Here is a 20,644-nt window from a genome sequence, read left to right as displayed (position 1 = left end):
CTGCATTCACCGATTCTGGAAGCTTGGCCCCAGGCACTTCTGTGTGTCATGAGGGCCTGGGACCAGGACTGGGCTGGCCCACAGTTGCTGGGCATGGAGCCTAGTCATGAGCTTGGGGGATGGGAAGGGACAAGGGCGATCTCCTAGTGTTGTCTGTGTCACCGCACCTCTGAGCAGCTTCGCACAGCTGACTCTTGCTGCATTGCTGGGGCCTAGGGCTGTGCCATTAAAGTCAGGTCGTCTCCCCTCTGTTTGTTCTTTCTTTCTGACCTCAGCCTCTATGCTAGCCCAGGGAGCCTCCTGCCAGGGCCCTGGGGAAAATGCCAACATTGCTAATAGGCACCCCAGGACCCACATTGACGTCAACACATGGGGGTGAGCATGGCTGTGGTGGGGGATGGGGGGTGGGGATGAGGCTTCAATCTTGGGAGCAGAAGATGTCAGCCCTGCCCTTCCCTTTCCCTCCCTGGTGATTCAGGGACGCAGTGCCCTTCCCTAGGGAACATGTTTCAGCCCAGCAAAGCCAGGGCCCCTGTTTACTCAGCAGAGTAGGGCAGGAAGTGGCAGCTGGATACAGCCACGCCACACCGGCCTCATTAATCATTAACCATGTGTGTGCTAGAACCCTCTGGGAGAAACTCAGGGCCAAACGGCTGCCACCTCCACTCCCCTCACCCCCAGGCTGAGGCCGGGAGAGACCTGCTCAGCTGCGGTCCAAGAGCTTCCTCAGGTGTCTCCACCCAAAAGCCCTTGCCTGGCAAACCGGCTGGGCTGCTCTGACTCAGCTACCCACTCCTGGGAATGAAGGAAAGAACAAACTGAATGTGCTTCTGGGGTGGGGGGGTGGGCATGGTCCCAGTTCTTAGCACACAAGCCAACTCGATCCAGAACAGCATAAGTTTCTGACTGAGACAGGCTGGGAGAAGATATGCCTCCTCCAGCCAGACAGGTCTCAGGTAAGGACACTTGCCTCCTTAGGTGGAAGGACGAAGTCATGTCATTCCTCACGAAGCCAGTCCCTCTTCCCAGTCTGTTCCCTTGGAAATGGCAACCAGACCTCGGGCCCCTGGCCCCTCTTCTCTCTCCCTCCAGGAACAATGAGACTAAGATCTACACCAAGCTGCTTTCACTTTATTCTTCTATTTATACATTCTCCTGCTCCCAGATGTGAAGGCAGACCATGATGTAGGCTCTGCAGTCCTGCTCAGAGCCTTTCTAAATTCTATCCGTTTCCCTTTCCCCCTCTCCCATCCTCGTCCACCCCAACTCAGTCAGTCCCCCTGTCCAGTTGTTGCTTTTGGAGGTCAGAGAGCAGAAGCAGAGAAGTAAGACTGAGTCAACTGTCCCATCCACCTGCCCCAGTGACAAGACAGCAGCCCTGGAGAGACTGGATGGAGGTTCTGAGGGATGGGAGCCAAGGCACAGGGGCCACCATCTCAATGTTGCCACTGGTTCATTCAGATTTGGGTGGTGTGCTGGCCCGAAGCTGGGGGTTGCAGTGCCTCCAACTGACTGAGAAGGAGAGAAACAGGCGGGCGCTGCTGGGGATCTACAGTCATCATGGAGGTCAGCAGCTGCCGCAAGGCTGAAGAATGCCTGTGGAAGGAGGCGGGCAGAGTGACTGGAGGGTCGCTGTTCCCCGTGCTAAGGTTCCAACTCTGCTAATGGCAGGGAGAAGTCTGAAATGTTTTGGTGCCCCTTTTATTGCTCACCTGGGGCTCTGCGGGATGCTGAGTTGGTTCTGCACAGCAAGGGCCACGCTGTCACCCTTCTGGAACACCATGTCATACGGGCCTTCCCCAAACATCATGGCGTATAGCACACAGCCTAGGGACTGAGCATAACTTGGTTATTCCTTGGCAAGGGACCAACGGAGGTGATTATCTCTCCTCTTATTTGGTAGTGAAAGGTGACTTCGTAAGCTAAAAAGAATATGCTGACCTCAGCCACAGGACATCACGAGAGTCCAGAGAAACTGCCAGTTCGCTGGAGGCCTCTGTACCCCTTGCCTGACCACTGCCTTCAGCCTTGCCACTTAGCTCTACTCAGTCTGTTCGAAGGGCAGGATTATACCACTTCCTGAGCAGCTGAGTACCATGTCAGTGACAGTTCCCAGGAAGGAAGTCGAGGGGGGTGGGGACATACATGGTTCCTGGGGCCCCATGCTTTTGAAACCAAAGTCCCACCCCTCTGTCACACAGCAGGGAGAACAGCACTCCTCCCCCGCCATGTGTCTGGCCACACGCTCCTCACCCAGACATCAGTGCGCTCGTCAATGACACAGTGGCTCTGCACGGAGAAAAGCTCCGGGGCCCGGTAGGAGATGGTGCATCGCTGGGCTGCCCAGTCCTGGAACAGTGGCCCCAAAACTCAGATGAGGGGCACAGGTCATGGTCACGTGATCAAACTGGGGCAGGCAAAAGAAAAGGTTGAGGATGGGGAACAGGCGGGGAAAGGAACCTGCACACTCTTTTACCTGCAGGGCTAGAGCCTGGCGGGAGCCCTCCACGTGGATGCAAGCTTGATTCATGGAACCCAAGTCCATTAAAATTGGCTGCCCCTCATCTCCAAGCAAGATATTGGTGGGCTTCAGGTCCCTGTAGGGAAGTGGAAATGGCCCATGAGCATCCCTGGATAGGGAGGCTAGAATCCCTCGGGGCAAAAGAATCATGGGTACTGTTCCTCGGGAGGAGAGCAGGACCTCTCATTCCTTTTGGTGAGGCCCTTCCTTTCTGCCCCATAAGCACACAGGGCCCTCCCACTGACCTGTGGGCATAACCTCGGGCATGAATGGCCTCAAGGCCTCTGCAGATACCCAGCAGCAGCTGAAGGATCTGATCTTCAGTCAAGAAGTTGCCTTTGTCCTTTAGCCTTTCTATCTCGTTCCACAGCGTACCCCTCTGCAACACAAATTTCCCCATAGTTGGCCATCTTTTCTGAGCCTCTGCTTCCTCATCCTAATCCCTTTTCTGTGCCACAGCCTAGCAACTCTTTGACCACACACACTCACACACTAGACACCTCACGGTCCCACTTGGGTTCCTCTAAACCCCAAATCTGCAGCGGCTCACCCCAGGACATGGTCTCTGCTTCCTAACATGCTGGACTACTCACACAGCCCTCGGTAGATGATTCTGTTGCAAGCCCCTCCATTGCCAGGAGACTTTCTGACCTTGAAGAAGGGCAGCAGCAGCCAGGCCTCATGTTTAGTGCCCCGCTCCCTCAGACAATAAGCCACAAGGCGAAGGATGTTGGGGTGATGGAAGAGGCGATGCATGTCTGCTTCTCGTTGGGCCTCCTCCCGATCCTGCTGCTCGTGACACAGGATCCGCTTCAGGGCGTAGAAGTGTCCATCATGTAACCCCTCCACTAGGTCCACATAGCTGAACCCACTGTGGGCCAAAGGGGTCAGTGAAGGACCATGGTCATCTCCCACACTGCTTGGACCCCGAGGAACTCCCTGGGGAGAAGGGGAGGGGGGTATCTTTCCCAGTTGGCAGAAACCCTCCCAAGATGTGGCTTCAAGAGAAATCTGAAGATTTTACATTCTGAGCTCAAGAGTAGGAAAACCATAATTTGAGGTACTCTGGTCATAATGCACTGTTCTGCACATGACAAATGCTCCATAAATATCACATGAGTAACAGTCAACATTACCAAGTGCTAGGAACCAGGCCCTGGGTGAGATGTTTTATACGCAATATCTCATTTAATCCTCACAACTCCATCACCAACAAAAGACAATTATCTCCATTAAGCAGATGAAGAAACCATGGCTTTTCAAGGTCACACAAGGTGGATCCAGGAGCCCTGGCCCCAGAATCCACTTCCTTGACCACCATGTCACTAGGCTCTCTCAGGTGAGCTAAGAGGATAAGTTAAGAGAATAAAACTTCTATGCCTCTATCATGTGCAGACTGCTGTCCTTCAATCACCAGAACCTTGGGGACTAGCTAAGTGATTTCCAAACACTCACCCCTCCCCCAGTTTTTGGATGAAGAGGTAGCGCTTATTGTCAATGATGACAGTTCCCCGAGAGCAGACACACAGTGCGTGGCCCATAGTGTCTCAGTCATCCTCCTCAAGGGCGGTCTGAGGCTGCCGACAGCTGCGTCCAAGTTGAGTGGGCTCTTCCAGGTGATGCGCTGGGGGCCCAGCGGATCATGCTGGAAGGAAAAGAACAGCAGGGTCGTGGGTCAGGCACGATCCAGACGATTCCTGAAGTACTAATGTGGAAAGCTGGCGCCCGGGTCTCGGAACGTGGAGAAAACGGGCCTTGGCGACGCCAGCTCCAAGAAGGCTGGGGTCGGATGCCTTAAAGCCTCCGGCCACGCAGCGACTGCAAGGCCGCTTCCTCCAACCCCAGCCCACCTCTAAGCGACCCCCGCTCCCCCGGCCATCGGGGCGCCACCGCAGGGCAGAGGGTAGTCCGGCGGGGTGCGAGGCCCAGGCCCACCCCTGGCAGGGCCCACCCCTCAGGAAAGCCCACCGCCATTCTCTGCGCGCAGAGCCCCGGGAAGGCCAGCCCCGACTCCCCACTGACCTGGCTCGGGCTGTAGAGAAGCGCCGGGGACCGGAACACGTGGATACGTCATCAGTCCGCGCCGGCGTAACGGCCCGCGGTATCCTAGCAACCGCTGGGCATAGGGATAATGTGGGGGCACCGAGCTGAGAGGCCGGGGGCGGGCTAAGCCTGGGGGAGAACGGGTCCCAGGACCCCGGTGAGGGTTCCGCACCTGGCCTTCAGTAGTGGTCAAGACGCAGGCACCCACGCCAAAAGGGAGCAAAGCCGGGCTCCGCCCGAGGCCCCCAGGACCTCCATCTCCCAATGCTGGAGGTAGGAAGCTGACTACAGTCCAGCCCCGAGGGGCGGATGCTGGGGCGCGTGCTGCCGACCTGGACTCCTACCCCCTACAGCTCTGATCAGTACAATCTTGGGGGCTCTGACCTGTATCCCACTCCCCTAGTTTCAGTGGTTGAGACCTTAGGCTCTTGAGCCAGACTAGGTTCTAAATCCTGTCTTAATAGCTTAGTTACTAGCGTGTGGTCTTGGACCACTTAACCTCTCAGAGCCTCAGTCTCCCTAATTGTAAACAAGGTATAGTGGTACCTAAGATTAAGTGCAGGTACTGTGAGGCCAGATGGCCTAGTTCAAATCCCAGCTATGCTAAACTAGTAGTGCGACCTTGAACAGGTTATTTAAAATTTCTGTCTCTCAATTACCTCATCTGTAAAATCGGAATAATAACTATCAACTGCACGGAGTTTTTTGAAGATAAAATGAGATGTGACGTACTTAGCACAATAGCTGACATAGCCCTCAGTGTCAATAAACAAATTACTGATATTTTTATTATTATTTTATTTTTCTTATTCTGATCCTTACATCCCAGGCTTGGGACTGTGAAGGCAGGAGCCATGGAAATTCACAAATTCCCAAACCTTAGCACCAAGTAGCTGTCCTTGACATCTCTCACACAGGCAGGCAGGGATAAATTGAAGAGCAGTGCACATCCAAAGAAGACAGAATGGCTGAGGTGATACAGGGCCACCGGGAAAAAGAGCCCTCTTATAACTTGGTCCCCCGCTTTTCACACCACTGGGAAGATCTGGTTTCTCTTGGTTCTGAACCGTTTTAGCCCCCTGGTTCTGACATTCATTCATCTAGATTTAACCTGCTATGTGCCAGGCCCCATGCTAGAAGCTGAGGATTCAAGATGGACAAGGTACTCTTCACCCTCAGGGAGCTCAGTTTAGTAGGACAGTGCTTCTCAATCTGGAATGTCTTTAGGATCACCTGGGAATCTTGTTAAAATGCAAATTCTGATTCTATAGGTCTGAGGTAGGACCTGAGACTGCATTTCTAACAAGCTCCCAGGTGACGATGATGAAGCAGATTCAAGATACAGAGGATTTTTACAAACGTAGAGTAATGGGGTGGACAAGTCCAGGCTACTGGCCTGGCAACTTGAGGTGGTCCCCGCCCCCTTGCTCGCTGAGGTTCCCTCCCAGGAATCCGACACGTGACAGCCGGACCGCCCTCTCAGACTAGAGGAGCCCTGTTAGCGCCATGGCCCCCAAGAAGCCTCTCTGCCTTCCCGCCCTGCTGTTGCCACTTCTGACGCTGCTGCTGCCCCAGGTAAAATGACAGGACTGAGTCAGCAGGCTGGGTGTGGTGAGGCGGGACTAGACGGAGCCCAGGAGAGAAGGAAAGTGAAAATCATAGAACAATGGGCAGGGCTAGTTCCACCTCCTCTACCGACACTGCGCCGCCTCCCGTACCCCCCCCCGCCCCCCTCCCCGGCCACCATCCCGGACTCCAGACCTCTGCTGAGCATGTTCTCTCTCTCTGCAGGCAGGCACTCGGTCGTTCGTAGTGGATCGGGAAAATGACAGATTCCTCCTAGATGGGGCCCCGTTCCGCTACGTGTCTGGCAGCCTGCACTACTTTCGGGTACCACGGGTGCTTTGGGCAGACCGGCTTTACAAGATGCGAATGAGTGGCCTCAACACTGTACAGTTGTAAGAAGTGCTCAGGAGAGCCGTGGAGGGTGGGATTTACCCTTCCTACCACCCCCGTAAGAAGGGGTTTGGGGACAGGAAGACCAGCTGGGTATGAGAGCTCCAGGACTTTCAGGCCAAGGGTGGGAAAGGGTAAGCCAGGACCACCTTCCGGCAGCTTCCTGGAGATTCCCTGCAAGGCCTGAGCCCTTAGGCTTCCCAGCACCTCCCCACCTTGGGCCCTGTTAACCTCTTTCTTTCTCAGTTATGTGCCCTGGAACTACCATGAGCCCCAGCCTGGGGTCTATAACTTTAATGGCAGCCGGGACCTCTTTGCATTCCTGAATGAGGCATCTTTGGCGAACCTGTTGGTCATACTGAGACCAGGACCTTACATCTGTGCGGAGTGGGACATGGTGAGTTAGGAGAAGGGACAGAACCAGAGCCACTCACAGGCAGTTCCTCCACACCTCCCATCTGCCCACACTGTAGGGCCACTTCCAGTGCTGCATTCAACATACTCCCTTCTTACACGCCCCCCCCCCCCCCCCCCCCCGCCAAACAACAAAACCTCCTGTTTATGTTTGTCTCAGGGGGGCCTCCCAGCCTGGCTGCTTCAAAAATCTGACATACAACTGAGAACCTCAGATCCAGGTGAGTTGAGACAACATTTTTAACACAGAAAAAAAGCAACCAACAGCCACAAAATGGGTCGTTTGGGTACCCCAAACCAGAGAGACCATCCCCAAACTGGAGCTCATTCATGCAGACATTTGAGTGTCTCCTTCATGCCTAGCGAGGCGCCATATACTGGGGAACCAGACAGACCCAGCTCCTGTGGAGTGGAGCTTATGGTGAAAGAAACAGCTTTTTATAAAACCAAAACCTGCAAGATTAGCACAACCTGTAAAAATACCAGCCGTGGAAATAGACAAGGAGTTGAGATCATGAGTAACAGGGAAGGCCCGTTTGGGGTAGGGACATCAGAAAAGGCTCTTCTGAGATGATGACATTTCACTTGGCTCTAGGGAAGGGAAAGCACTGGTCATATGAAGAGTGAAGTGACAACAACCAGGTAGAGGGAACAGTCTATTCTAAAGCCCAGAGTTGGGAAAGAACATGGCCTGATTGAGGCCAGCTTGGCTGGAGCATAGCGGGTAAGGGAGGGAAGAATGTGTCGTGAAACTGGAGATAGATCAGGACTGTTCAGGCAGGACCTGGTAGGCTGCTGTAGGGTTCACATTTTATTCCAAGCACAGCAGAAAGTCATTGAAAGAGCCTAACCAGACAGGTTTGATTTGCTTTCAGATTACTTTTGCCTGGATGTAGAGAATGGAGGGAACAGGGCAAGGGTAAAGGTGGAGAAACTAACTGGGAGACTCTGACTGTAGTTGAGAAGGGAGGTGATGGGAAGAAGAGGGGAGAATTGAAATGCAGGTTGGAGATCAAAATCACCAGGACTTGTTGATAGATTTTGACAGGAAGGAGAAGGGTGGGGGCAGCATGGGTAGGGTCTGAAAAGAAAGGGGTCCCCTTTCTTGCCAGTCTAGATGGTGGTGCCATTTACTGACATGGGGAAGATGGAGAAGACTAGGGGTGGCAAAGGACCACCTTTTTTAGCGGGGTGGGGGGAACAGTTCTTCTGGTCATGTTAAATTTCTGTCCCGTCACACTCAAGTGAGGATGTTAAGTAAGCCACAGACTGTGTGAGCGTGGCACTCGTGGGGAGGTCTGAGCTAGAGATAAATTCAGGATTCCTCAGTCTAAAGATGGCGTTTAGATCCATGGCTATTGAGACATTGTCTGAGGAAGGAGCATAGGGAGAGAAAAGATGAGAATTCAAGATTAAGCTCGGAAATGCCCAGTATTTCAAGGAGTTTGAATTTTACTTCAGGTGTGTAAATAGGAAGTCATCAGAGCAAGGGAGCGATTTTATCTGATTTCTGTCTTTCAAAAAGATCACTCTGGTAATCTGGTAAGAACACTTTGTATCTGTTAGGGACCCTGCAGGGACTGTCCCACTTCTGAGGGTGCTGAAGGGCTTTCTGCCCCTCACAGCAATTCCCCAACTCAGCTGGCTATGAAATACATTTGAAATGGTAATTTGTGCTGGAACACCGGCAGGCGGTGTCCGCTTTTCTCAAGAAAGCCAGTGACCTCTTCACTGCTGAGTCCACACTCCCTTTCCAGGCCTCTCTCCTCCTTGGCCAGTCAGGAGCTCCCAGCCCAGCTTTTCCCACGATCCTTTCACATACACTCTTCTCTTGGCTTCCAGGATACCACCTTTATCTGATTCCTGCTCCTTCCCGGCGCCCCAGCCTTGCTGACCACTCCTTATTAGTCTCTTTTGTTTGTTTGTTTTAAAGATTTTATTTACTAATTTGAGAGAGAGAGGGAGAGCCTGAGCAGAGAGAGAGCGAGAGAGAGAAATCCCGGGAGCAGGGAGAGAGCGAGAGAGAGAGATCCCGGGGGCAGGGGGTAGGGGCGTGTACAGAGGGAGAAGCAGGCTTGCTGCTGAGCAGGGAGCCCGATGCAGGACTCCATCCCAGGAGCCTGGGACCGTGACCTTAGCCAAAGGACGACGTTTAACACACTGAACCACCCAGGCGCCTTCCTTCCTAGTCTCATGCTGGCTCTTCTCCCGTTCTCTTTCTGCTAAATGCTGGGGTATTGCAGGGCTCAGTCCTTGGATGCTTCTCTGTTCTATGTGTTCATTCCTTAGACAATCTCATCCATTCTCATGGCTTTCGATCCATCTAATAGCTAATGACTCTGAAATAGGAATCTTCAGTCAGGGTCACCTAGGTGGCTCAGTCGGCTCAGGTCATGATCCCAGCATCCTTGGATTGAGTTGTGCGTCACGCTCCCTGCAGAGACCCTGCTTCTCCCTCTGCCTGCTGCTCCCCCGGCCATTCCTACGATCTCCTCTCAGTTAATGGTGACTCCATTTTGCAACTGATCAGGCTAAGTAAGCACTGTGGTGTAATTCATTGGGCCTCTCCCTCCCACCTCACATTCAACCTATCAGAAAACCCTGCAGCTTTACTCTCAAAATACATTGAATTCAGCCCCTTTTCACCACCCTCATTAATCCGAACCACCTCCCCCACCTGGCTTCTTTAATAGCTTACTTACTGGTTTCCCTTCTTTGCCCCTAGCCTCTGTTCTTGACACACGGTGATCCTATTAAAATAGAAGTTTAAATACATATCTCAGATCATGCCATTTCACTGCTTAAACGTCTCCAATAGGTTCTCACCTCATTCAGAATAGGAACCATGGATTCCTTAAAATGGCCTATTAGATCCTACCTAGTTGGCCCTGTCATCTCCCTGACCTCTGCTCTTTTCCTCATTGTTCATGCTGGCCTCCGTTGCTGTTTTTCAAACCCACCAGGCACATTCCTCCTTTGAGGTGTTTGCACTCAGTGCTCCCGCTGTCTTCCCACAAATGAGGCCTGCCCTAGGCTACTCTCTAAAATTTAAGCCCCCCACGATTTTATATCCTTCTTCCCTGCTTTATTTTTTCTCCTTGGCACTAACGTACTATCTATTTTAGCTATTTATTTATTGTCTGCCCTCCTCACTGGGAAGGAATTTTCACAAGGGCAGAGATTTTTATCTGTTTTGTTCTACTCTGTGTCCCTAACACCTAGAACATTGGTACACAGGAAGCATGAATAAATATTTGTTGAATGAGATTTAACATATGCTTGGATTAAAGGAGGCAGTTAAGTCTGGACACCCCTTATACAGAACACAAAAGGTAAAGGAATTCAATGTTTTTGTTTGTTTTTTAAAGATTTTATATATTTGTCAGAGAGAGAGAGAGGGCTCATTCACAAGCAGGGGGAGCGGCAGGCAGCGGGAAAAGCGGGCTCCCCACTGAGCAAGGAGCCTGATGCGGTATGATGCAGGACTCTATCCCAGGACCCTGGGATCATGACCTGAGCCAAAGGCAGAAACTTAACCAACTGAGCCAGCCAGGCGTCTCTAACATTTTTCTTACGTTTAAAAATTAAATTTATAAACACTGCTTTTAAGGTTTCCTGAGCTCAGATATCCTTGCCATGCAAATTCACAGGTGCTCAGGGTTCAGAGTCATTTGTGGACAAGTGGAATGCAAACTGTAGCCCAGGGTTCAGGCAGCACTGAGCTTGCTGACCTTGGTGCTGTGGGTGGGGGCTGCAAAAGTGGTTGTGTCCTAATGAGCAGACCACCGCTTCTTCCTTTAGCCTTTCTTGCCGCAGTGGACTCCTGGTTCAAGGTCTTGCTGCCCAAGTTATATCCATGGCTCTACCATAATGGGGGCAACATCATTAGCATTCAGGTACAAGTGGACCGGGCAAGAGGAAGGTGGTGCCAGGGGTCCTAACCTCCACTGGATAGCTGAGCTCCACTCCTCCTTTTCCCTGGCAGGTGGAGAATGAATATGGTAGCTATAGGGCCTGTGACTTCAGCTACATGCGGCACCTGGCTGGGCTTTTCCGTGCGCTGCTGGGAGACAGGATCCTCCTCTTCACCACAGATGGGCCTGAAGGACTCAAATGTGGCTCCCTCCAGGGACTCTACACCACTGTGGATTTTGGCCCAGGTCTCCTGAGCTGGGGTGGAGTGGAATCTGGGGACTGGGCATCTCCTCTATGCTCATCTCTCATCTTTGCCTCCTTTCTGCAGCTGACAACATGACCAAAATCTTTGGCCTACTGCGGGAGTATGAACCCCATGGGCCACTGGTGAGGAGCTGGAGGGGAGGGCAGTCAGAGCTGGAGTCAGGGTTAGGAATGGGTCAAGCTCAGGTCCCATCCCGCTTACAGCTGCTGTCACTCCACGTTTTAGGTGAACTCCGAGTATTACACAGGCTGGCTGGATTACTGGGGCCAGAACCACTCCACACGGTCCATTTTGGCTGTGACCAAAGGCCTAGAAAGCATGCTGAAGCTGGGAGCCAGTGTGAACATGTAACTGGAGACACGGGGGCCAACATGAAGCCATTAACGGGGTATTGGGGGATCAGAGCGATTCAGTGGGTCAGCTTTTGCCTTTCTTCACCTTCCCCCACTTCAGGTACATGTTCCACGGAGGCACCAACTTTGGATACTGGAATGGTGAGTCCGCAGGGTCCCTGGGGTGGAATCAGGGAGCCATCAAGGAATTTGAATCCGAGGGCTGGGTAGATTAGGAGGTCTAGAAATTGAATGTGGCCACCACTGCCCCCACTGGTGGCAAAATTCTTTGCATGAATGTCTTTGCTTAGTGCCTATCATTTGAAAGACACTGAATTAAGGAAATTGGTTTGACCCCAGGTGCTGATGAGAAGGGATGCTTTCTTCCAATTACTACCAGCTATGACTACGATGCACCAATATCTGAAGCAGGGGACCCCACACCTAAGCTTTTTGCTCTTCGAAACGTCATCAGTGAGGTGCCCTACCACTTCATTAAGCGCCCAAGGCTCTTATTAATTTGGGGAAAGGGAGTACCTAAATTGTTCGTAATGGGATCCCATAAATCACTGGTGGTTGTCTGGGCCATGGAGCCCAAAGAACTGTTTCCCAGCTACGCAGATGGGACTACCTGGGAAGATAGACACAAGCATGTGCAAAAGTACAGGATCTTCATGACCCCTTGAAACCATTCCCTGGACCCCAGATTGAGAACCCTATGCTAGGGTCTTGGAATAAGGGTTGTTTGTTGTGGTTTTCCTATGGCTCCTGAGAGAATTTGGGCTCAGTTCCAGGAAATTCCCCTGGGACCTTTACCTCCCCCCAGCCCCAAGATGACGCTTGGACCTTTGACCCTGCAACTGGTAAGCTCTTCTTCATCTTTTCTGATCCTACCCTTTGTTCTCTAAATGGCCCAGCCTATCCTGCCCTCTATTCTGGAACTTTCCTTTTATTCTAATACCTTCCCCTTCTTCCAATAGGATGGGGATTTGCTGGCTTTCCTAGACTTCCTGTGTCCCCAAGGGCCCATCAGTTCAATCTTGCCAATGTCCTTTGAGGCTGTCAAACAGGTAAGGCAGAATCCCACATCCAGCAGGCATGGCAGCTTTCCTCAACAGCCATGGCCAAAGTTTCCTTCTGCCCCACACACCTTCCCCAGAGCATCCTCTCTTACCTCTCAGTTCATCTTAAATACTTCCTCTTCCATACCCAGGACCGTGGCTTTGTGCTATACCGGACCTATCTGACCTATACTGTGTCTGAGCCAACACAGTTCTGGGTGCCTAACAACGGAGTCCATGACCGCGCCTATGTGATGGTGGATGGGGTAAGGACCTAATTCTAGGCTACCCTTGTGAGCCTTTCTCTTCTCCCCCCCAGCATACTTTAGCCTTAAGTTCCCTGTATCTGCCTTTTCCCGCTGTCTGCCCACATTTGTTGGGGGCCCTCGGATAAGCTGGGATGAGGAAGAATTTAACTGAGGCTAAGGTTCCAGAATGCATAGGTAACCGACAGATGGGCTACGTTCTCTTTGCTCTTCAAATACGTGGGCTAACATAGCTTCCTCTGTCACGGCCATGAGTTAGAGGCTGAGGCCTTCCTCTCACAGCTCCTCTTATCTACAGGTGTTTCAGGGTGTTCTGGAACGAAATATGAAACACCAACTATTTTTGATGGGGAAAGTAGGGGCCAAACTAGACATCTTACTGGAGAACATGGGGAGGCTCAGTTTCGGGTCTAACAGCAGTGACTTCAAGGTAAGTTAGTTTTTCCCACCCCTTCTCCTCCGGACTCTTACTAACCAGACTCCCTTAGAAAAATAGGGGCCTAATAGAGGACAAACAAGAGCTTAATGAATGATGAGTTTTCATTTGCCTTCTTTGCAGGGCCTATTAGAGCCACCAGTTCTGGGGCAAACAGTCCTCAGCCAGTGGCTGATGTTCCCTCTGAAAATTGATAAGCTTGTAAAGCGGTGGTTTCCCCTCCAGCTGAAGAAAAGGTCACATCCTCAAGTTCCCTCTGGCCCCACTTTCTACTCCACAAAGTTTCCAATTTTAGGAGAAGGCGGGGACACTTTTCTCTCTCTACCTGGATGGACCAAGGTACTGCTGACAGTGGGGTCAGAGTGATGAGAGGAGTATCATGGAAGGAGGGGGGAACAGAAATTATTCCCTATTAGAAACCCAAAAGGGAGGGGCGCCTGGGTGGCTCAGTTGGTTGAGCATCCAACTCTTGATTTCAGCTAAGGGTGTGATCTCAGGGTCATGGGATCAAACCCCCGTGTCAGGTTCCATGCTTAGGATTCTCTCTTTCTCCCTCTGCCTCTCTCTGCTGCGCTCTTTCATTCTCACTCTCAAATAAATAAATCTTGAAAGAAAAAAAGAAGAAAGAAAAAGAAAACCCCAAAAGGGGATGATTCTACCCCCTTGAGAGCTGACCCTTTTGTTTTCCGCTCTTCTCTTTCCCAGGGCCAAGTCTGGATCAATGGGTTTAACCTGGGCCGGTACTGGACAAAGCGGGGGCCCCAAGAGACCCTCTACGTGCCAAGACCCCTGCTGTTCTCTAGGGGAGCCCTCAACAAAATCACACTGCTAGAGCTAGAAAACGTGCCACCTCAGCCCCAAGTCCAGTTTCTGGATAGGCCTATCCTAAACAGCACCCTGCATAAGACATACATCTATTCCCTCTCAGCTGATACACAAGGTGCCTCTGAACCAATGGAGTTAAGCGGGCACTGAGAGAAAGGTAACCCTTGGACCTGGGACACGGAGTGGGCAGGATTCCTTGGTGCTGGCCACGATGACCTCAAGGAACCAAAGGCCACAAGGCCCAAATGCTAGTCCAAGTGCAGCTTCCTTGCCAAACTTTATTGTGATTAAAATTCCAGAGACAGTCCCAGCTCCACACTCCTCTGTGGCCCTGTCTTTGCCCGGGTTCCTGAGTGTCCTTCCTAATCTTCTGAATACTCCACTTTCATGGGAAAGAAGAAACCTAGGGCTGGCGTGAATGTAGCCTCTCAGGGCCGAGCTGGCTCCAGGTGCAGCCGTGAGAGATCAGGAAGAGGGCTTGGCGGCCTGGCAGCGGTGGTCCCGAAGGCAACGTGTGGAGCAGAAAGAGAAGTCGAGATAGTGAAAGGGAGTGAGGCCCCGGAGGGATGTCCCGCAACTCCAGCAGCGTCTGGACAAGAGGAAGACAGATGGTTGAACAGGTACCCCAGAAACTCTCCAATCCAGGCTCTCCCCACCCCTCTGGCCATTTCTGGTTTGGCTCTAGAGGGTTCCCAGAACATCTCCAGCCCCCCAGTGGCCTTTCTGAGTAGGCTGCAGCATTCAGTCTGCTTGCTCGCTCCTAGCCGAGCCATCACGCCCGCCCCCGCACTTACGGAGCACTGCGGTCCACGGAGCCGGGGGTCCGCAGGGTGGGGACGCCCAGCTGGGCAGCTAGCCGCTGCTCTGCGGCCAGAGCCCTCTGAGGGAAAGAGAAGTCTTGTTAAGGACAAGGCCCCAGTGGTGGGCAGAGTACCCAAGAAGGGACAGCTGCACGCTGGGAACGGGTCAGACCTCAAAGGAAATCAGGGCTGTGGAGGAGAGCAGCTCGGGCCTCACCTTCTCACGATCACTGAGGGCGGCAAAGCGCTGCTGCTCTTCCCGCTCCCTCTCCTCCTGCTCCCGCTGCTTCCGCTGCTGTTCCCCCCGTTGCCGCCGGGCAGCCTTCTGCTCCCTTTTCCGCATAGCCTGCCGTGCCTCCATTTCGGGCGTCAGCGGCCCTGGCACCTGGAGGATTTCCGGGGAGGTGTAAGGTAAGACCCATAGAAACTGTCCTTGGGAAAACTTGAACAAAGCAGAAAAGATTTTAGCCTGGATCTAGGCTGCCTTCCTACTGTGCTGCTGCTTCCTTTTCCAGCTGACCTGAGCCTTGCTGTAATCGTAAGCATCTGGATTCTTCTCCATGAACCTTCGGAACTCATTTCGCGTTGACCTGTCAGCTGCAACCGTATATGGTGGCCGGGCCCGGGAGTCCCTAGGTGCGAAGAGCCCCAAATATGGGTTCAGCTTGCCTCCTGCATCTCCCAACCTCACCCAAACAGATCAAGGGGAATTCTGTCAAGTAGCCAGTACCAACGTTAGCCTCCAGATGATCCTCTCTATACCCCCAAAGGGCTCAGCTTGGAGACCCCTACTTACTGCACGGTAGGGTCGGCACCTGCCTCCAGCAGCAGGCGAACCACTGAGCCTCTCCCAGCTGCAGCTGCTGCATGTAGGAGGGTGAAGCCACTGGAGCCCCAGGGGGCACTGAGCAGAGACAGAACTCCAGGGTCTCTGGGGCCGGCAGCTAGCTGGAGTTCCAACATCCCAACGTCTCCGGCTCGGCAAGCAGCTAGAAGCATGTCCCAGAGCTCTGACCGATCAGGGGTCTTGGCCTCATCCAGGGAAGGCCCCAAAGGGGCCGTGTGTGCCTGGGCGGACTGTGAGAAGGCTTCATCATCTTGAGGTTGCTGAGGAAGAGTCACATGTGCCCCAGCTTTCAGGTCTCGGCTCCTCTCCTTATTCCTCTTCCTCCTCCTCCGCTTTGGCAGTACCTCAAACTCACGCAGATCCAGGGTCCCCACTGTCAACTCTACTAGCTCCAACTCTACCTGGGGGCTGTCCTCTCCCTCCGACCCTGAACCTAGGGAAAAATACGACATGTTTGGTCCACCTGAAGAAATACACAGGGTGGGCTGCCCCAGATGTATAAGAATGTACATAAAAAGAGAATCCAGATTGTCTTGAAATGAAAAATATTTGTATTTTGTCACCCGAGATCTGTATCCATTAGTACTGAGTGCAGAAATGAGGCTCAGCTCAGAGGGGAAAGACCCAGAAGGAGCTATGGAGGGTCAAGCATTCTTAGACTCTCCCCTCGAGCCGCGTTAGGATGGTACACAATGGGGGAGAGCATGGAGGCAGCGACAGCCACTAAGGCTAAGAGTATGAGGCCGGGAAAGCAGGCCTTAGCCCCAAACCACAGTATCTGGTAAGAAAGCAAATACGTGAGATTTCACATATTTGTGAAACCACAGCATCTGTTTCATGTACTATTTCATGCTGAGTACTGGGATACATCAGTGAACAAAAGCGAACAGGAAGTCTGGAAAGGTCCCTGACCCAGTCCCAGTAATTGCTACCAGGTGCCCCTTATCATAACGACCTATGTGTTGTGTAGGGCTCATTATAAAGAGGGAAGCGACAGTAGATTTGACACTGCATTTCCGGGACAGTCACCCAGAGAGAGAGTTGACAGCTGCCAGATGGGACTCAAACCCTGTTTGGAAGATTCCTCATTCTGCCCAAGTGCCTCATTTTCATCACTGGAGACCTTTCTTTCTGCCTCGGTAGCCTTCTTCCCCTCTCTCTTCTTCCAGTGTGTCTGAGGTGAGTCCAACCTGTCTGCCTCCCGGGGGTCCTCTCCTGTCATAAAACAAAAGATGTTTCTCAAGTTGAGCTGAGCAGAAGCCAGCCCAGGTCTCTCGCAATGGAGTATACATGAGAACCCAAGGCCTGGGCTGGAAGATACAGAAAGGTCTAGGGAGTCTGAGGACCTGGATCAGCAGCTCACCGTGGATGTGCAAGGTGGTCAGCTTATGGAGCACATGCTGTAGCTCTCGGAAGGTGGGTCTGCGGGTAGCGAGGGGGATATCCCAAAGTCGGGGATCCCCCCGTTGCAGGGGTGCCCCATGGCCTCCGAAGAACAGGGACCGGCCAGAGCGGGGAGCATGCAGCAGTATCGTCCCAGCCTCCCCCAGCGCTTTGGCCCAGATTGGCCCTGCCAGCAGGTCACGAACATCCTAGAGAAGAGAGAAACTCAGCCCCGTGCAGCTTCACTTGCTATTTCTAAATCTCCAACCAAAACACTGGCCCAAAGATGACGTGTAAGGAATGGGACGCACAAGACAACAGAGGGGAAGAAGAATGAGAGGATGAAGACTCCTGGGGAGCCCTCCCTAGTCTACCTTCACCTTCCCAGAAATAATGAAGACCGGAGGATGCAGGCGTCAAGCTCCCCACTGTAACATTTGATGAAAGGGGACAAAAGGAGAGGAGCAGACCACCAGATCTGAGATGCCTAACTCACCTTGTATAATGTGGCTTCATTATAGCGCCTCAGGTTGGCTCCGGCAGAGCGAGAAGCCCCACCCCGGGCGTCCCGAATTCCCTGGGCTGTGCCCCGCTTGGCCCGCACTGTGTAGCGGTGAAAGGTTTTGTGGGTCACCACGTCTCTTCTGTAGACAACACAGACCCAGTGCTGGCAACTGGCCCGTACGCCCAGGCTAACAGGACCCACTGCATCCTTATACCCCAGGTAGCACCCTCTCACCCTTGGAAAATGGCTCCAGCAAAGTGCCCAGCTGCAGCCATGAGCACCACCCAGTGTCTGGGACCTCCGTTTTGCAGGCTGTGTAGGAGTAGTTCGGGTTCTTCTTGGGGCACCTGGAAGATAGAGGGAGAACACAGGCATGCCCATGGCACTCGCTGACAGGAAGAAACCCAGTGCCAGTGCTGAGTGTCTTAATATGCATGATCTCATTCCCTACAACCATCCTGAGGCTCGTCTCCCAGTTTTCAGCCAAGGAAATCTAAGGCTTACAGAGTACAGGTAGTCAAGATCAAGTGGTAGAACAATTCAAACCTAGATGGGTCTGTTTCCAAACTTAATTCCATTATGCCTGACCCCAGATTCAGGCCATGTCAATCCAAGACCGTGCTGTCAATGGTGAGACCCACATCCAAAAGGAAGAAAAGTAAGAGATGGCCTGGGCTTAGGGGAGACCTAAGCTGAGTGTACAAAGGCTGTAGTTGGCTATACAACCCGGGCTGCCACTTGCCTGGCGAGGGCCTAGCACACAGCGATAGGCATAAAGAAACTGGCCCTGAGCGTTCTGGAAAAGAACCCGATGAGGGTGGAAGCCTTGGGGTCTGCTGGGCTTCTCAAACCCAGCCCTCTCCTCATCTGGTATCTGCAAGCCATCCTCACTGGCTGAGTCTGAGTCCTCTGATCCTGAGATGCTGGAAAGATCTCCTGAAAACAACATGAGGTGCACAAGTTTGGTGTTCCATCTTTGGCCTTTCCTCAAGCTCCTAAACTAGAGCCTTCTTCCACCCCCATGTCCTACTCAACATGTCCTACCGGCCATCACCTGTGGAGCTCTGCTTTTCAAAATCCAAGGCAGACAGGAGAGGCTTGTCCTTGAGACGTTGCTTTAGGTTAAACCGATGCCAGTCAAGCTTATAATGTTCCCTCTGGTAGGACGCAAAGAAAGAGGCTGAATGTGGAAATATGCCCTAGCCTGGCCCTTTGTGGTACCCAAGACCAGTGATAGAATTCCAGGAAATATGACCAGGTAATACCAACTGCCTCAGTCAAAACATGGACCTTTATTAATTAAAGAGCTGTCACATGTCTCCCTCTCCTCATGCCCCATGATACTTTTGCTTCCACCCCTTAGCTCTGCACCTCGCTTTCTACCTGTTCCTGGTGGTCGTGGAAGGTCTGGTCACAAGTAGAACAAAATAACTTCTCTGAAATAGCCGGGAGACCCTGGAGTGGCTTTCTTTCTGGGCTTGATCTCTCCCCTGAACATAAATAAGGGGAGGGTAATCAGAGGGGGAAAGGGAGTCCAAATCTGCAGTACCTGGAATTACATTCAGGGTCTGGTATACAAAGGAGGATACAAAAGAAAAAGATGGCACATCCTTTCCTTCAAAGAATTATAATCTGGGAATCATGAGATAAATGGCACAGTAGTCACTTTTCTCAGTAAAGATATTATGTGAAACAGACATATATCAAACGCGTTAACTAAAGGGATTGTTTAGAGGAATCCTGTAGAAAATAATTTTTGGTAACGTTAAAATTATTTTTAACTGCAAAAACCACTTCCCAAACGCCCATTTTTTAAGCTTACATTTCCAATTACAGTGTGGTTTCTTTCAAACTTCAAGAAAAACAGCCAGAAACAAATTAAGGTTGTAAAAAACGAAATAAAAAATTGTTTTACATTCATTAAGAACGACTGATTTGATTGGAAACCAGTTAAATTTGGACTGTATCTAGGAATTTTGAAGTTTTTTTGCAGGCAGTGCTGTAAACATGACCAGACATAAGAAATGACAAGAGGCTTGTTTGCAAACAATTCGGTGGGCCTGTGTGGGAAACAACTCTGAGATTGTGGGAATTGAAGAAAAATTTTATCCTGTAGAAAGAGATATCAGCAAGGGCTCTTAAACCGGGTAATATCAGTAAGAATGTGTTCCCTGGACGAGCAATAAGCTCTAGCCCGTCACGGTCCTCGTGGTTCCTCCCCAAACCTTCCCAGATACCTGGACAGGAAGCCCGCAGAGCCTGGGCTAGAGCCTCCCCAGAAGGGCGGCTCACCAGGCTCAGGCCCTGAAGGACCGGAGCATCGGCGCTGAGGTCAAAGAGGGAGACCAACGCAGGAACCTGGGTTGCAGCTGAAACCGGCGACATGGCTGAGCAGAAATTCTTTAGGAGGACCTCCTGGAGCAGAAAGGGGGACAGAAACAGAGCTCCCCAGAGTGCGATCCTACCACCCGGTCTCCTGCCTGCCTGACTTGGTCTCCCCACGCCGGAAGGCACCTTGGGCCTCAGTCTGGTACCAGGAATCCGCTCTGGGGATTAATACGTGACCCCAGGCCGCTTTCTCAAACCCACAGTCTCGAACCACATAGAGTGAAAGGGGGAAACATCCAACTCCCAAATGGAGTCCAGTAGAGCCAAAATCACTCAGGTTCCCTAAGCGACCGCTCCTCGATACCCGTGCGATGAGCTCCAGCAATGACTAAACCGCGTGGACTCGTCCGCGCCACCAGAAGCGGCACCAAAGGACCCAGGGAGCCGAGCGCCACGCTCGTCTACAATTCCAAGCCCGGATTTCTGCAACACCACAACAATCTCGTCACTACGGAGCAGCGAAGGGGACAAACGGCGTCGCCCGCGCCTCAGCCCCGCCCCACATGGCGCTCACTATTGGTCCTCTGACCGTCCAAAACCCACCTTGAACCTTTAGTCCCGCCCCCGAAGCCGAGAATTGGCCGTCGTGTCTCCACCCCCCATGCTCATTGGCCAGACTGACTGCGGGTGACAGTGAGTGGCAGGCGCCGGGCCTAGGGCTCCGGGTCCGGACGAACCCAGCGGAGC

The 20,644-nt window shown here is 52.3% G+C and overlaps 3 protein-coding genes across 8 annotated transcripts; 1 reads left to right on the top strand and 2 right to left on the bottom strand.

Moving 5' to 3' along the window:
* Positions 1-1,111: 1,111 nt before the first annotated feature.
* Positions 1,112-4,575, bottom strand: LOC111141632 (serine/threonine kinase 16). 2 transcript variants are annotated; one of them, XM_022494355.1, is made up of 8 exons: positions 4,544-4,575; positions 3,977-4,166; positions 3,173-3,392; positions 2,767-2,900; positions 2,477-2,597; positions 2,254-2,349; positions 1,713-1,834; positions 1,112-1,596 (listed from the first exon to the last, which is right to left on the bottom strand). In XM_022494355.1, exons 2-8 carry the CDS (start codon positions 4,060-4,062, stop codon positions 1,458-1,460), a joined length of 918 nt encoding a protein of 305 aa, XP_022350063.1. In that variant the 5' UTR covers positions 4,063-4,166; positions 4,544-4,575; the 3' UTR covers positions 1,112-1,457. The 2 variants fall into 2 exon arrangements, with proteins under 2 accessions (XP_022350063.1, XP_022350071.1); XM_022494363.1 differs by lacking the exon at positions 4,544-4,575 and having other exon boundaries at positions 3,977-4,353.
* Positions 4,576-6,070: 1,495 nt separating this feature from the next.
* LOC111145707 (galactosidase beta 1 like) lies at positions 6,071-14,350 on the top strand. 2 transcript variants are annotated; one of them, XM_022500882.1, is made up of 16 exons: positions 6,071-6,139; positions 6,356-6,522; positions 6,767-6,917; positions 7,095-7,155; positions 10,736-10,830; positions 10,920-11,094; positions 11,178-11,236; positions 11,340-11,461; positions 11,568-11,608; positions 11,807-11,925; positions 12,235-12,309; positions 12,427-12,516; positions 12,660-12,773; positions 13,072-13,203; positions 13,333-13,548; positions 13,915-14,350. In XM_022500882.1, exons 1-16 carry the CDS (start codon positions 6,071-6,073, stop codon positions 14,182-14,184), a joined length of 1,956 nt encoding a protein of 651 aa, XP_022356590.1. In that variant the 3' UTR covers positions 14,185-14,350. The 2 variants fall into 2 exon arrangements, with proteins under 2 accessions (XP_022356590.1, XP_022356673.1); XM_022500965.1 differs by lacking the exons at positions 10,736-10,830; positions 10,920-11,094.
* LOC111145531 (ankyrin repeat and zinc finger domain containing 1) lies at positions 14,293-20,276 on the bottom strand. Of its 4 annotated transcripts, none has more exons than XM_022500576.1 (13): positions 19,795-20,276; positions 18,953-19,059; positions 18,624-18,726; positions 18,312-18,505; positions 17,804-17,916; positions 17,561-17,708; positions 17,045-17,273; positions 16,750-16,896; positions 15,631-16,114; positions 15,355-15,466; positions 15,052-15,219; positions 14,829-14,914; positions 14,293-14,623 (listed from the first exon to the last, which is right to left on the bottom strand). In XM_022500576.1, the coding sequence occupies exons 1-13, from the start codon at positions 19,952-19,954 to the stop codon at positions 14,500-14,502; spliced, it is 2,175 nt and encodes a 724-aa protein (XP_022356284.1). In that variant the 5' UTR covers positions 19,955-20,276; the 3' UTR covers positions 14,293-14,499. The 4 variants fall into 4 exon arrangements, with proteins under 4 accessions (XP_022356284.1, XP_022356194.1, XP_022356371.1 ...); XM_022500486.1 differs by having other exon boundaries at positions 19,807-20,276; XM_022500663.1 differs by lacking the exon at positions 18,312-18,505 and having other exon boundaries at positions 17,561-17,916; positions 19,807-20,276.
* Positions 20,277-20,644: the final 368 nt, after the last annotated feature.

Source organism: Enhydra lutris, unplaced genomic scaffold (genome assembly GCF_002288905.1).
Source record: "Enhydra lutris kenyoni isolate GAN:26980312 unplaced genomic scaffold, ASM228890v2 scaffoldscaffold1, whole genome shotgun sequence".
NCBI lineage: Eukaryota > Metazoa > Chordata > Mammalia > Carnivora > Mustelidae > Enhydra > Enhydra lutris.
The sequence above is the reverse complement of the archived record's forward strand: the minus strand, read 5'-3'. Positions and strand labels throughout refer to the sequence as shown.

Coding starts and splice junctions, on each gene's coding strand:
- LOC111141632 (XM_022494355.1), bottom strand. CDS start 4,062: ATGGGCCACGCACTGTGTGTCTGCTCTCGGGGAACTGTCATCATTGAC. Junction 1,835..2,253: donor ACGAGCGCACTGATGTCTGG/GTGAGGAGCGTG, acceptor AGTTATGCTCAG/TCCCTAGGCTGTGTGCTATA. Junction 1,597..1,712: donor AGCATCCCGCAGAGCCCCAG/GTGAGCAATAAA, acceptor CTCCTTCCACAG/GCATTCTTCAGCCTTGCGGC.
- LOC111145707 (XM_022500882.1), top strand. CDS start 6,071: ATGGCCCCCAAGAAGCCTCTCTGCCTTCCCGCCCTGCTGTTGCCACTT. Junction 7,156..10,735: donor ACTGAGAACCTCAGATCCAG/GTGAGTTGAGAC, acceptor TTCTTCCTTTAG/CCTTTCTTGCCGCAGTGGAC. Junction 12,774..13,071: donor CCTATGTGATGGTGGATGGG/GTAAGGACCTAA, acceptor TCTTATCTACAG/GTGTTTCAGGGTGTTCTGGA.
- LOC111145531 (XM_022500576.1), bottom strand. CDS start 19,954: ATGTCGCCGGTTTCAGCTGCAACCCAGGTTCCTGCGTTGGTCTCCCTC. Junction 19,060..19,794: donor CTGTCCAGGTATCTGGGAAG/GTTTGGGGAGGA, acceptor ATTTATGTTCAG/GGGAGAGATCAAGCCCAGAA. Junction 15,220..15,354: donor ACGATTACAGCAAGGCTCAG/GTCAGCTGGAAA, acceptor GAAATCCTCCAG/GTGCCAGGGCCGCTGACGCC.